Raw genomic sequence first — 14,520 nt, forward strand, 5'->3', positions numbered from 1 at the left:
TTTATAATTTTTTTGTTATTAACAATTTTGATTGATTCCATGCAGCAAATCAAATAGACACAACAGAAAATGCATGAAATCATAACTTTTACACTCGAACATTAACCCCCCCACCCCCCACCCAAAACAAATAGGCACCTCAGTGGTCAAAAGCCAACCGACAAAGACACACAAATAGACAATAAAACAACAGAAAATACTTTGAAACATAAAAAGAACATAAAAAGCATACTTTCAAAAGCAAAAAACAAAAAAGTTGCAACACACACATCCAAAGCCACTAGTCTCTCTCCGCTACCCCTCCCCGAGAGCCTTCCAAAAAGGCTAAATAGTTGCCCCATTTCCTGTTGTACAAAACCCAGTTGCCTAGCCCTCTACATGCCATCTCCTCAAATGCCGCTACCCTGCCCATCTCCGTGTACCACACCTGAAATGAGGGCGCTCCAGCCGACTTCCATCCCCTAAGGATAACCTGCCTACCAATCATGACACTGGCTAGAACCCAATTTTTTTTTGTACTTATCCCCTATATTAATGACCGCTCCATCGCCTAAGATACAGAGTCTGGGGCAAAATGACATTTGAGTGCCCAACACATCACACATAAAACTCTGAACCTTCAACCAAAATTCTTGGATCTTAACACACCACCAAAAACATGGGTTGTGTCTCCATCTTCTGATTGGCATCACCAGCAGGTGGGTGTGTCTTAAAGACCAAGTCTATACAATCTAGAGGGGGTCCAATAGAATCGATGTAAAATCTTGAATTGCATCAGACGCACCCTTGCATCTCTAGATGCAGACTTGATATTTTTTTAGAATCTTAGCCCACACTCCCTCCTCCAATACCAAGTTTAAATCTCTCTCCCATAATCTCTTAGCGAAGTTGAAGCTCCGTCCCCCAGACTCTGAATTAGCAGGGAGTAATACACTGATGCCTCATGACCTTTTCCAAAAGCAGTAATCACCACTCCCAGAGTATCTGCTGCTTTAGGGGGGTGTATGCTACTCCCAAAAACAGTACAGAGCAGGTGGCGCATCTGTAAATACCTAAAGAACTGAGATCTGGGAATCCCAAAATGTTGAACCATATTTTCAAAGGATGTCAACACACTACTCTCATATAGGTCACCGAGTGTATTAGCCTCCCTCACAATCCACTCTGTGCAGAAAAAGGGGACTTGTCTGAATTAAACACTCTGGACACTTTTGTCCATACCGAGTAGAAATGCGGGATAACAGGGTGCAACTTAACTTCTCCGGTTAGTCTGATAGAAAGGCTTTGCAATGGCGAAATAGGGGCAAGAACTTCCTGTTCAATACAAAACCAGGGAGGGGCTCTCTCAGGTGGAAGCGACCAATGAGCCAAATGTCTGAGACCGAATGCATAACAATAAAACAAAATCTTGTGTAGGCCTAGCCCACCTTTGTCAATCGGCCTATGCAGCTTACTGAAATGTAATCAGGGGCGTTTACCATTCCAAATGAAGGACTTCGCTAAGCTATCAAACTGCTTGAAATAAGAGAGGGGGACATCTATAGAGAGAGACTGCGGCAGGTAGTTGAATTTTGGAATATAATTTATTTTATTAACATTAAACTTCCCAATCGTCGATACATGTAATGAAGCCCACCTGCCCACATTGCTCGAAAACCTTTTTATTAAGGGGTCAACATTACGCTAACTAAATCACACACATTTGCTGGGAATAAAATGGCCAAATACTTAATGCCCTCTTTGGGCCATTGGAAGGCGCCTGGCTGGAAAGCTGTTACCGGGCAGTACACTGTCAGAGCCAAAGCTTCGAATTAACTCTGTATCCTGAGAACTTAGAAAAGGAATGAATAATTCTCTGGAGGCAAGGCAAAGATTTATTATTTTTTTAAAACAGAAGCCCTTGAGTGTGACATCCTTTCCTGTCCATTTCGCATGTTCGAAGCCTAGATTGGCAGTAAAAAAAAAAAAATTATATAAGATCATTGTATGGTCATACCACCCACCCTTAGATGCCAGTTAAGCTACAATTATTCTAAGAAATGTAAGTAATGTAATTCAGTAACTCAAATTAAAATTCAAAAGCACTAAGCAATCAGTGGAATAAAATCGACCATACATTTCAATGCACAAAGGGCATTCAGTGAGACTTTCAACAGTTCACAATGTAGAAATGCAATTATGTAACAAGAAAACAAAAGCCTAACAAACAGCCAAAGTTTACTGAGAAAAAAAAGGAGAAAACATTTTTATCCCCAAAGCTTTTTATAATGCATCAGCTGAGTCCAGATAAAACCAGAGCGCTTGAGAGTGATAACACAAGAGAGAGAGAGATATCTGGAGGTCTTGGCAGAGGTTTGCAGATCAGTTGAAAGGCTGCTAATGAGACTGACCTACATCTGAGCTCTATTTGTTAGCTGGACCGCACAGGTCCATTCACAGAGATTTGTTCCTGGACTTAAAGGTGAAGTGGGCAATTTTTGAAATGTTAAAATATTTTCTCCTATCCCAGCTTAAAGGAACAAGTTCCAGTTCAAGTTAAGCTTAATCGATAGCATTTGTGGCATAATGTTTACTACCACAAAAATGAATTTAAGCTCCTCCCTCCTTTTATTTAAAAACAAAAATGGAGGTTACAGCGAGTACGTTTACATGGACACCAGAAAGCAGCATATTGCGAGAATGTGGCTTATTGAGAGAAAGCTGCGTTCCTGTATACATATACTGTATAAGCGACATACGTGAAACGCCGGTATTCCCCCAATGTACAAGCGCATATACGTGGAGGTAAAGGACAGTCGATAGTTTACACTGGTGTTTATAAATGAGTATAGTTTATTGTGTATGTGCTTTCCCTACTGTACTCCGGGAAATGTTGAAGCCTTTCTGATTTGTTTACTTCTTGTTCGGCTACATCCGATGATGTGTGCTACCCCGGTCTGTTCACGCACATGTGCACTCTTCAAAAACCTGTGAAAATGTCGCTTGTGTGTTTACATAGCCAGATAAGCCGCGCTCTCCGGGAGAAACCTATGTGTGTTAAACCACTTTCATTGAATCCCTTAAGTGGCATAAGGAAACCCGCGTTCTTGTTTACATGCCGTTTCAGAACGCCACTATCTGCAAAAACCCTGAAATAAACCGCTTTCTTAAGTGTATGTAAACGGGGTCAATGAGGCACTTACAACGGACAATTTTTATGGGTTTAAAGGGACACATGTAAAGCTTATAACTATAAAAGCACTTCATTCTTCTGTTAAAACGTTTGTATTATTTGAGCAGCAAAGTTGTTAATATTGTAATTTTTACGGTTGTTTCAGGGTTAGCTGTGTTACGTCGTCATGGCAAGAAACTTTACACCGAAAAGATTAGTAAGGGATTTTATCACACTAAAATGTTGTTAACACATACTGTTTATGTCTTGTGTCTATACTTTTGAAACAGTGAGTATTTTAATGTTTACAGATTGGCATTATTCACTTCCATTGTAAGTGTCTCACTGTAACACTGATTTATTTTTATTTAAATGTTGTGGTAAATTTATTGCATTTAATTTGCATTAAATCCAAAAAAAACTAGTTGTTAAAAGGGACGCACCGGAATTTAAGCCGCCAAAAACTTTCATCCAGAAATGGAATAAATTTCAATAAAATAAAATTATTTTAAAATTATTTTCTGCCCATTCACTGCCTTGTCGTTTTTCAGTTGAGATTGAAACAAATCAAAATAAATAAATAGATAAATAAATAAATAAATAAAGTGCAATATTACTACAATTATACAAAATAATTTAAAAAAATGTCTCGTTTTTCCTCCCGGAGTGTCATCAACCCATTATGGTCCAGAGAGAGCACACTTAACAAGCATGAACAAAACACGCCATCTCTGTTGATATCATTTTAATAATAATTTTAATTAATGTCTGCAGTCGCTAATATGTCTGAAATAGCTAACAACAAAAAGGTTAAACTTCTGGCATCCATGTTTCTTGTTTATCGCCAAAAGATGCCGAAACTTTGTTACACTGTAGCTATTACCAGTGTTGGGTGTAATCCAATTACAAAGTAATTAGTTACTATAATCTAATTACTTTTTAGCCAAAAAAGTAGTGTTATGCATTACATTTAAAATTTTAGTAATCAGATTACAGTTACTGACTAATTTAATTACTTTTAAGTACATAATATGTTTAATATATTATTTACGTAGAATACATGAATTATGGCCACGTAATGAGTCATTGTGAAGATAAATATGCGGTGCTGAGTGTACGATTAATGAACAAGAAAGAACATAGACATTGTTTTGAATTTATTGAGCGGAAAAGTGTTTTAGAAAGTAACTTAAAAGTAATTAGTAATGTGATCAATGAAGTAATTAATAAAGTAATCTGATTACAATTTTGGAGAAATAATCAGATATTTTTAGTGGATTACTATTTTTAAGTAATTTACCCAACACTGATTTTCACTATATCAACAATCGCATTTCATGTTGAATGGTAACACTGAATGATAATTTAGTTTTAATTCATTTAATTTTATAAAAGCACTGACATTAATTCTTCTGTTAAAACTTGTGCATTATTTGAGCTGTTAAATTGTTTAAATCGTCATTTTTACGGGATTACAGGGGTTACAGCGACAAAGTTGTAAAATTGCATATGTTAGTAAGCGATTTTATCACACTAAAATCATGTAAACACACATATTGTTTACGTCTTGTGGCTATACTTTTGAAACAGTTATGTTACTGTTTATGGATTGGCCCCATTCACTTCCATTGTAAGTTTCTAAATGTAACACTGTAACAGATTTTTTTTTCTGGGGACGAGTTGAAATACATTTTTAAGGTAATCAACATTATGCCACAAATACCGTCGATTGAACTTAAATTGTATTAACCCTGTAAAGCCATGTATCAAATATGATATACAACATTTGACGGCTCCTGTTTCACTCTCTGTTTGAGCCAAACAACCCATGGTATGTAAGTTTCACATGTTTATGGCAACATCTAGTGGTTATTTGTGGGGAAAAAAAAGTGGTTTCAATGTTTATATCGATCTATTTAAAATGGCAGCGTGACTTATGTTGGGATAAATGACAGCTTATTTTAATAAAGTAAAAGTGACAGTAATAATTACATTGTTACTGATATTTTAAAATGAGTATTTGCTGAATATAAGCAACTTGTGTTTGGTTAAAATTTGGAATATTATTTTATTGAAACCCCCCATATATGATAAAACAGGCTTTTGAGGAATATCTCTCAATCACTATTACATTACATTCATTCACACCACAAAAACAATCACAGAGCTTTGCAAATTCTGATATATACATTTTATAATATATAAAGTATGAACTTATATTTCTGTGTATTTTCATTACAAGCTATTATGATGTCATCTTACCATAAGTTCCTGAGACAGAGTGAAAAAAGTTTTTCAGTTTCCCCTTTTTAAATGTAAAAATAGTGTTTGGTGCATTAAATACATATGATAAAAATGGTCTATTGAAAAAAAGAATATTTTATTCAATGATACATTTCAATCCATATTTATAGAGCAAGAAGAGGAAGTTTTCATGGCCAAACTCTCAAACATTTGGTATCTCTGAAAAGCCCAGAGAGTCCTCTGATAATACCCCAAGATTTACCACTGTACAAAAACTTCAATAACAAATGTCCTACACAAAAATGAATTGCTGGGCCTCAGGAGGATAATGACCTAAAGTATCAAATATGATAAATGTAATATGAAAAAAAGAAAAAACGTGCTGGGTTAACTTAAAAGAATATTATTAAAGAACATTCCTTTAAGTGGATAGTTCACCCCAGAATGTTAAATCTGTCAACATTTAATCACCCTTATGCTCTTCCAAATGTGTATGACTTATTTTTCCCCGTGGAATACCAGAGAAAATGTAAGGCAGAATGTTAGTCTCAGTCACCATTCACTTTTATTGCATCTTTTCCCATACAATGACAGTAATGGTAACTGAAGCAGTCATTCTGTCTAACAAAATGTATAGATTTTTATCTAGATGTGGGCGCAATGAAAATGTATTTATTAAGTTACATATTTTTGTCTGTTTTAATTCAGTGTGGTTCATTTAAAAATGGCTTAATGGGGGGCCTGGGTAGCTCAGTGGTAAAATACGCTGGCTACCACCCCTGGAGTTCGCTAGTTCGAATCCCAGGGCGTGCTGAGTGACTCCAGCCAGGTCTCCTAAGCAACCAAATTGGCCCGGTTGCTAGGGAGGTGAGAGTCACATGGGGTAACCTCCTCGTGGTCGCTATAATGTGGTTCGTTCTCGGTGGGGTGCGTGGTGAGTTGAGCGTGGTTGCCGCGGTGGATGGCGTGAAGCCTCCACACGCGCTATGTCTCCGTGACAACGCGCTCAACAAGCCACGTGATAAGATGCGCAGGTTGATGGTCTCGGACGCGGAGGCAAATGGGATTTGTCCTCCGCCACCCGGATTGAGGCGAATCACTACACCACCACAAGGACTTAAAAGCGCACTGGGAATTGGGCATTCCAAATTGGGAGAAAAAGGGGAAAAATCCGTGATACATTTCAATCCATATTTATAGAGCAAGAGGAGGAAGCTTTCATGGCCAAACTCTCAAACATTTGGTATCTCTGAAAAGCCCAGTGAGTCCTCTGATAATACCCCAAGATTTACCACTGTACAAAAACTTCAATAACAAATGTCCTACACAAAAATGAATTGCTGGGCCTCAGGAGGATAATGACCTTTAAATATAACACAAAAAAAAAAAAACACAAAAAAAATTAAAAAATGGCTTAATGGTCTATTTGTGTTATTTAAAAAATATATATAAATAATAAGAAAAAAAACATGTTTTGATGTACTGTACACCTAAAGAAACCCATGTTTCTGAGTGTCTTGCAGTGAATGTGGTTATCTGAGGAGAATGGCTGCCTGGGGAAACTGCTCTGCTGGTTTAACGCTTTTATTGGTTTAACATCTGTTCAGTATTGCTCTGTCCTCTCACTGCAAATGCAAATATCATTGTTGTAGAGTTTAAACCTCCTCCTGTAGTCCGTTTACTCTCACAGAGTAAACGCACAAACAGTTAAAATGAAGCTGAAATATGCATGTATTTCTGTCCGAGTAGGCAAAATAAATATTAATTTTGTGGAATTATGTAGAATATCAAGAGGAATGAAATGTTCACTGTGCTATGAAAACATACTGTAACTTTCAGAACTCTAAACTTCCGTCCCAGAGAAAAAAGGAATATTTATTGGAACTAAAGTGCGAAAATGCTCCGTATTTTCTTACATCAAATGTGTGATCACACATATTTAAAGGGATAGTTCACCCAAAAATAAAAATTCAGTCATTGTTTACTCAACCCTGTGTTGTTATAACTCTATATGACTTTCTTTGTTTTTCTGAACACAAAGGGAGAAATTTTGAAAAAATCTTGTGCTCAGTGATGTCATACAATGACAGTTTATGGTGACCACCTCTTCAAGCTTCAAAAGAACACAAAAGTAGAATTCAGAAGTCTAATAAATTATTCCATGAGACTCATGATTGTTATGAAAGCATACGATAAGGTTTGGTGAGAAACAAACTGAAATCTAATGTATTATTTAGTGAAAATGTTCACTGACCGTTGATCTCTTGTGTGCGTTCATGATAGGGCACGAGAGCAACAGTTCACGCAGCCCCCTCGTGAAATTGGGGCGTTCAAGTGAAAACTAATTTTGTTTATCTAAAAACAGGTCAGCCACAGTGATAGTGACAACAGAACACAACACAGCTGCACACAAAACAGAAAAACAGAACTTATGGGGTTACCCACGCAATGCTGAAAATAGAAAACAAGCGATCGATAGAATGGACCGTCACTTGTCACTGCCGGTTTGGACAAAAACTCTGATTACCGCAGAAAATATACCTTTTATCGCGTATCATTTGTCGTCAGGTTAGGACACGGTATGACTGTGGCTGCCTGTAGCCTCCTCTATGTTTCTGTTTGAGTTCTGAGTACTCCATTAAAAAAAATAAGGCTGGGCATAGAAATGCATCAATTCTTCAACTACAAACTCTTCAGGCATGTTTAGTAAGTTCTGTTCTCTGTTTTGTGTGCAGTTGTGTTGTGTTCTGTTGTCACTATCGCTGTGGAGGACCTGTTTTTAGATAAACAAAACGAGTTTTCGCTTGAACGCCCCAATGTCGTCAGGGGGCTGCGTGAACTGTTGCTCTCATGAACACGCACAGGAGATCAACGGTCAGTGAATATTTCTACTAAATAATACATTCGATTTTGGTTTGTTTCTCACCAAATCTAATCATATGCTTTCATAACAATCATGAGTCTCAAGTAATAATTTATTAGACTTCTGAATTATACTTTTGTGTTCTTTTGAAGCTTGAAGTAATCACCATAAACTGCCATTGTACGACATCACTGAGCACAAGATTTTTTTGCAATTTCTCCCTTTGTGTTAAGAAAAAGAAAGAAAGTCATATAGGGTTATAACAACACAGGGGTGAGTAAACAATGACTGAATTTGTAAACTAATATTTTAAGCACCCCCAGATCATCACGATCCTCCACCAAATTTCACAGTGGGTGCGAGACACTGTGGCTTGAAGGCCTCTCCAGGTCTCCGTCTAACCATTAGATGACCAGGTGGAGGATCGGTGATGAACTGGGGGTGCTTCAGCAAGGCTGGAATCGGGCAGATTCGTCTTTGTGAAAGACACATGGATCAAGCCATGCACAAGGTTACTTTGGAAGAAAACGTGCTTCCTTCTGCTCTGACAATGTTCCCCAACTCTGAGGATTGGTTTCTCCAGCAGGACAATGCTCCATGCCACAAAGACAGGTCAATCAATGTGTGGATGGAGGACCACCGGATCAAGACCCTGTCATGGCCAGCCCAATCTCCAGACCTGAACCCCCATTGAAAACCTCTGGAATGTGATCAAGAGGAAGATGGATGGCCACAAGCCATCAAACAAAGCTGAGCTGCTTGATTTTTGCACCAGGAGTGGCATAAAGTCACCCAACAGCAATGTGAAAGACTGGCAGAGAGCATGCCAAGACGCATGAAAGCTGTGATTGAAAATCAGGGTTATTCCACCAAATACTGATTTCTGAACTCTTCCTAAGTTAAAACATTAGTATTGTGTTGTTTAAAAATGAATATGAACTTGTTTTCTTTGCATTAGTCGAGGTCTGAAAACGGCATCTTTTTTGTTATTTTGACCAGTTGTCATTTTCTGCAAATAAATGCTCTAAATGACAATATTTTTATTTGGAATTTGGAAGAAATGTTGTCAGTATTTAATAGAATAAAACAACAATGTTAATTTTACTCAAACACATATCTATAAATAGTCAATCCAGAGAAACTGACCATTTTGCAGTGGTCTCTTAATTTTTTCCAGAGCTGTATATATATATATATATATATATATATATATATATATATATATATATATATATATATATATATATACACACACACACACACACACACACACACACACACACAGATTGTTGCTGCCAGCCTTGAAGAGGCCATTAAAATCTTTAAATCACAACAAAAAAAAAACGGCCTGTTTAATTCTTAGGGTCAGAGAGAGGGTGGAAATGGTGTAAAAACTAAATTAGGACTATTTTGGTGCAAACCACTTTACTTCCATTATAAGTGAACCAAAGGAATAAATAAAACAAAAATAATAATAATATGATATGACCACTTTAGAACATAGAATGCCTTTAAAAAAAGATAATACATTTTATTACTTCAAGGTCTTGTATTTATCTCAGCTATAACTTATCTCTCCAACAATTGAATTCATTGTGTTTTTGAAATACAAACACTGATTTGGTTTTTATGTTTTATCCTCTTTGAAAGGGTCAATCAGTGGCTATTCACAATCTCTTTCTGAATCTAAATGACCTTCTTGTCACGTTATCAGCCTTAATCTTATAACGATTCACACGCGTGTTGTGCTCCACACCTGGCAGCACTCTCACAATACCACAGTTTCTCTCTCTTTACATCACCGTGGCTTGCACATAAAGCCACTGAAGGTCAAACTGCTGGATGTGCAATTAAGTGAGATAAATGGCCATGTCTGACCTTAATGGATTTGTGACTCTAGCCACAACACAAGGCACTTAGTCTACAGCAGACAAGTCTTTTCCCATTCTAGAGCAGGGTGATGAGTTGAATATTCACAATACACATAAATGATTCTTCTGGTTATCTGCAGTTGAGCAACATTGTTAATATTGCAATGATTTCAACGAAGAGTGTGTCATTAGAATAGTTTCATGATCCTTCCTTGTCTCGTGACCTGTGAGTTGGTAAGTTTGATTCATTTCGGTGAATCAGTTCAAACTATTTCAATGAACTGATTCATAACTCTGGTTCACCTTTTTGAGTCATTTCATAGCAAACACAGAAATATCAAGAGATGTACAGTATAATAAATGTTGGAGCCATTTTATTGATTTTGTTGGATTCAATAATAATACTGTAAAAATGAACTATATGTTAACTAGAGCTGTCAAAGTTAATGCGTTAACGCATACGATTGGTTTAAAAAGTTTAATGCATACATTTTTCTTAATCACGATTAACATATCTACTGTTAATAAAGCATGATTGGGAAATGTTTAATGTTACTTGAATTGGTGCTATTTTAGTGCATTTCTATCTTTATACTGTTTAAGGCTTTGTTTGGAAAATGTTAATAAAGCATTATTGTTACATATTGTTTTGTGTTCTTTCCTAAGAACAAAAATTTTTTACAGCAAAAGAAATGTACAGGTGCATCTCAATAAATTAGAATGTCGTGGAAAAGTTCATTTATTTCAGTAATTCAACTCAAATTGTGAAACTCGTGTATTAAATAAATTCAATGCACACAGACTGAAGTAGTTTAAGTCTTTGGTTCTTTTAATTGTGATGATTTTGGCTCACATTTAACAAAAACCCACCAATTCACTATCTCAAAAAATTAGAATACATCACAAGACCAATAAAAAAAAACATTTTTAGTGAATTGTTGGCCTTCTGGAAAGTATGTTCATTTACTGTATATGCATTCAGTACTTGGTAGGGGCTCCTTTTGCTTTAATTACTGCCTCAATTCGGCGTGGCATGGAGGTGATCAGTTTGTGGCACTGCTGAGGTGGTATGGAAGCCCAGGTTTCTTTGACAGTGGCCTTCAGCTCATCTGCATTTTTTGGTCTCTTGTTTCTCATTTTCCTCTTGACAATACCCCATAGATTCTCTATGGGGTTCAGGTCTGGTGAGTTTGCTGGCCAGTCAAGCACACCAACACCATGGTCATTTAACCAACTTTTGGTGCTTTTGGCAGTGTGGGCAGGTGCCAAATCCTGCTGGAAAATGAAATCAGCATCTTTAAAAAGCTGGTCAGCAGAAGGAAGCATGAAGTGCTCCTAAATTTCTTGGTAAACGGGTGCAGTGACTTTGGTTTTCAAAAAACACAATGGACCAACACCAGCAGATGACATTGCACCCCAAATCATCACAGACTGTGGAAACTTAACACTGGACTTCAAGCAACTTGGGCTATGAGCTTCTCCACCCTTCCTCCAGACTCTAGGACCTTGGTTTCCAAATGAAATACAAAACTTGCTCTCATCTGAAAAGAGGACTTTGGACCACTGGGCAACAGTCCAGTTCTTCTTCTCCTTAGCCCAGGTAAGACGCCTCTGACGTTGTCTGTGGTTCAGGAGTGGCTTAACAAGAGGAATACAACAACTGTAGCCAAATTCCTTGACATGTCTGTGTGTGGTGGCTCTTGATGCCTTGACCCCAGCCTCAGTCCATTCCTTGTGAAGTTCACCCAAATTCTTGAATTGATTTTGCTTGACAATCATAAGGCTGCGGTTCTCTCGGTTGGTTGTGCATCTTTTTCTTCCACACTTTTTCCTTCCACTCAACTTTCTGTTAACATGCTTGGATACAGCACTCTGTGAACAGCCAGCTTCTTTGGCAATGAATGTTTGTGGCTTACCCTCCTTGTGAAGGGTGTCAATGATTGTCTTCTGGACAACTGTCAGATCAGCAGTCTTCCCCATGATTGTGTAGCCTAATGAACCAAACTGAGAGACCATTTTGAAGGCTCAGGAAACCTTTGCAGGTGTTTTGAGTTGATTAGCTGATTGGCATGTCACCATATTCTAATTTTTTGAGATAGTGAATTGGTGGGTTTTTGTTAAATGTGAGCCAAAATCATCACAATTAAAAGAACCAAAGACTTAAGCTACTTCAGTCTGTGTGCATTGAATTTATTTAATACACGAGTTTCACAATTTGAGTTGAATTACTGAAATAAATGAACTTTTCCATGACATTCTAATTTATTGAGATGCACCTGTATATAGAGTAAAATTTCATCATACGATGCATTGAGATGAACTTCCGAAAAAATATGTGATTAATCACGATTAAAAAATATTAATCGAATGACAGCACTACTATTAGCTGAACTATTAACTTAACTATTAACTTTGATATTACGTTTATTATGTTTGAAATATGATTGATGATTGAAATATAATATTTTTTTTCATTTGATTGATTGAATGTCTAAGTTGTCACTGTTTGGATATACTGAGATGTCAATTAATTTTTTTATTCTGGTTTGTACCTTTATTAGTTTGGACAGTTGGTTATCAACATGGGTAGATATTAACTGTTTTCAGTTTTGTTTTTTCCCCACATTTTATGTTATCAAGTGGATTTAAAACACATCTCTGATGCCCACGGATTACGCGCACCATTTGTGATTCTCATCGTTAGGATGGTGAAAATTGAAGATGAGCCACAACACTGAATATCATCAAAAGGCTGAAAAATATAGACATTATTTTTAGCTATATCACCTGGCTCTTCCCTTTATCTTGAAAAAAATTCTCATTTATGATAATTATTTATTCAGAAAATCATACCCAAATACCCACACCAGGGGCAGACTGGCCATCAGGAGAACTGGAACTTTTCCCAAAGGGCCTGCCACGAAACGTGGCCAAATGGGATGTGATAAGTTGAAATGGGCCGCCGCGTTATGCAGAATGGGATATGCCGAAGGGGGCAGCGATATGCAGAAAAGGACAGCGACCCCCCCCCAACAACTTTTGAGCCAGTTTCTATGTAAAATCCCGAGCCAGTCCGCCCCGACCCACACATCACTGCAAACTTACTGTTTTACAAAAAGGGATATTTTGGGGGTTTGAAAAGCTGCAGTATGAGTGAAAAAAATCTGTCCTTTAAGATATGCAAAAATGGCAAAAACAGACAACAGGATGAATGTAACAATGAACCAAGAGATGTTCAATTCTGAAGAAAACATTCTGAGATGCCAGAGGAAATCTCTTAGACTAAACAGCACCAAATATTTGGGTTGTTGAAAAGTAATTTTCTGTAAAGCTGTAATCACTAACAACTGTTCTTGTGAGTCCTAATGGAACAGAAATAAAGACATATTGGGGGAGAAAGAGAATAAAATGGATAAAAACAGAATGTACCTGTTTCACCCCACAGCGTGTCATGAGCATCAATCTGTACAGCCAGTTCATTATTCAACGTCAACAAGCCTTCCAGCACCTGTCAAAACACCCGCTCATGTCAATGACATGCCTTAATGACAGAAAGTGGCAACAGACTTTATAAGGCAATACAACAAATTTATCATGGTTCAGTTTGTATAATGGTTTTAGGGTCACAGTTTCAGTGTGGTTTGTACAACAAATACATATATAAAAAAACTCGTTTTGTTTTTTGCATTTACGAAAAACCCTGGTTTTACTACATTAACCCTAGTTTAACCGTGCTATTTGTAGTAAAACCATAGTAACCACAAACTTGAATACAAAGAACTGTATTTGCCAAAGTTTGCCAGTTTAGTAGCATCAAATTAAAGATATTCAGAGTTTGTTTGAGGTGCTTAGTAGCAAATTATATCTGTGTAATAAACGGGGCTTATTACTTTTGGAAGGGGTAAATTCTGATCACAGAATATAAACTTTTTACTTTGAAAATACTGTTTGCGGAAACTGCCACAACATTTTTTAAAGGAATATTTCGGATTCAATACAAGTTTAGCTCAATCGACAGCATTTGTGTCATAATGTTGATTACCAAAAAAAAAAAAAAAAAAAAAAAAAATATATATATATATATATTTTTTTTTTTTTTTGACTCGTCCCTCCTTTTCTTTAAAAAAAAAAAAAGAAGCAAAAACTGAGGTTACAGTGATGCATTTACAATGGAAGTTAATGGAGCCAATGTGTAAACGATAAAATACTCACTTTTTCAAAAGTATAGACACGAGACGTAAATAAATATGCATGTTAACATGATTTAAGGATGATAAAATCTCTAACAAATCTTTCCTGTGTAAAGTTATAGCCAATTATACAACTTGGTTGCAATGACGACTTACCACTGTAAACCCTAAAATGACAGTAAAAACGACGATTTAAATAAC

At 36.8% G+C, this 14,520-nt stretch overlaps 1 protein-coding gene across 1 annotated transcript in view; it reads right to left on the bottom strand.

Annotated features, from left to right (window-relative positions):
* The window catches only part of LOC127447536 (protein TANC1-like), a 257,213-nt gene that overhangs the window by 23,758 nt on the left and 218,935 nt on the right, over positions 1 to 14,520 (bottom strand). Inside the window, exon 18 of the mRNA XM_051709485.1 lies at positions 13,559 to 13,637. Coding sequence (XP_051565445.1) covers positions 13,559 to 13,637 — 79 coding nt within the window. The remainder of the gene's footprint in view (positions 1 to 13,558; positions 13,638 to 14,520) is intronic.

The sequence above is a fragment of the Myxocyprinus asiaticus genome, chromosome 10 (genome assembly GCF_019703515.2).
Source record: "Myxocyprinus asiaticus isolate MX2 ecotype Aquarium Trade chromosome 10, UBuf_Myxa_2, whole genome shotgun sequence".
In the NCBI taxonomy this organism is placed as follows: Eukaryota; Metazoa; Chordata; class Actinopteri; order Cypriniformes; family Catostomidae; genus Myxocyprinus; species Myxocyprinus asiaticus.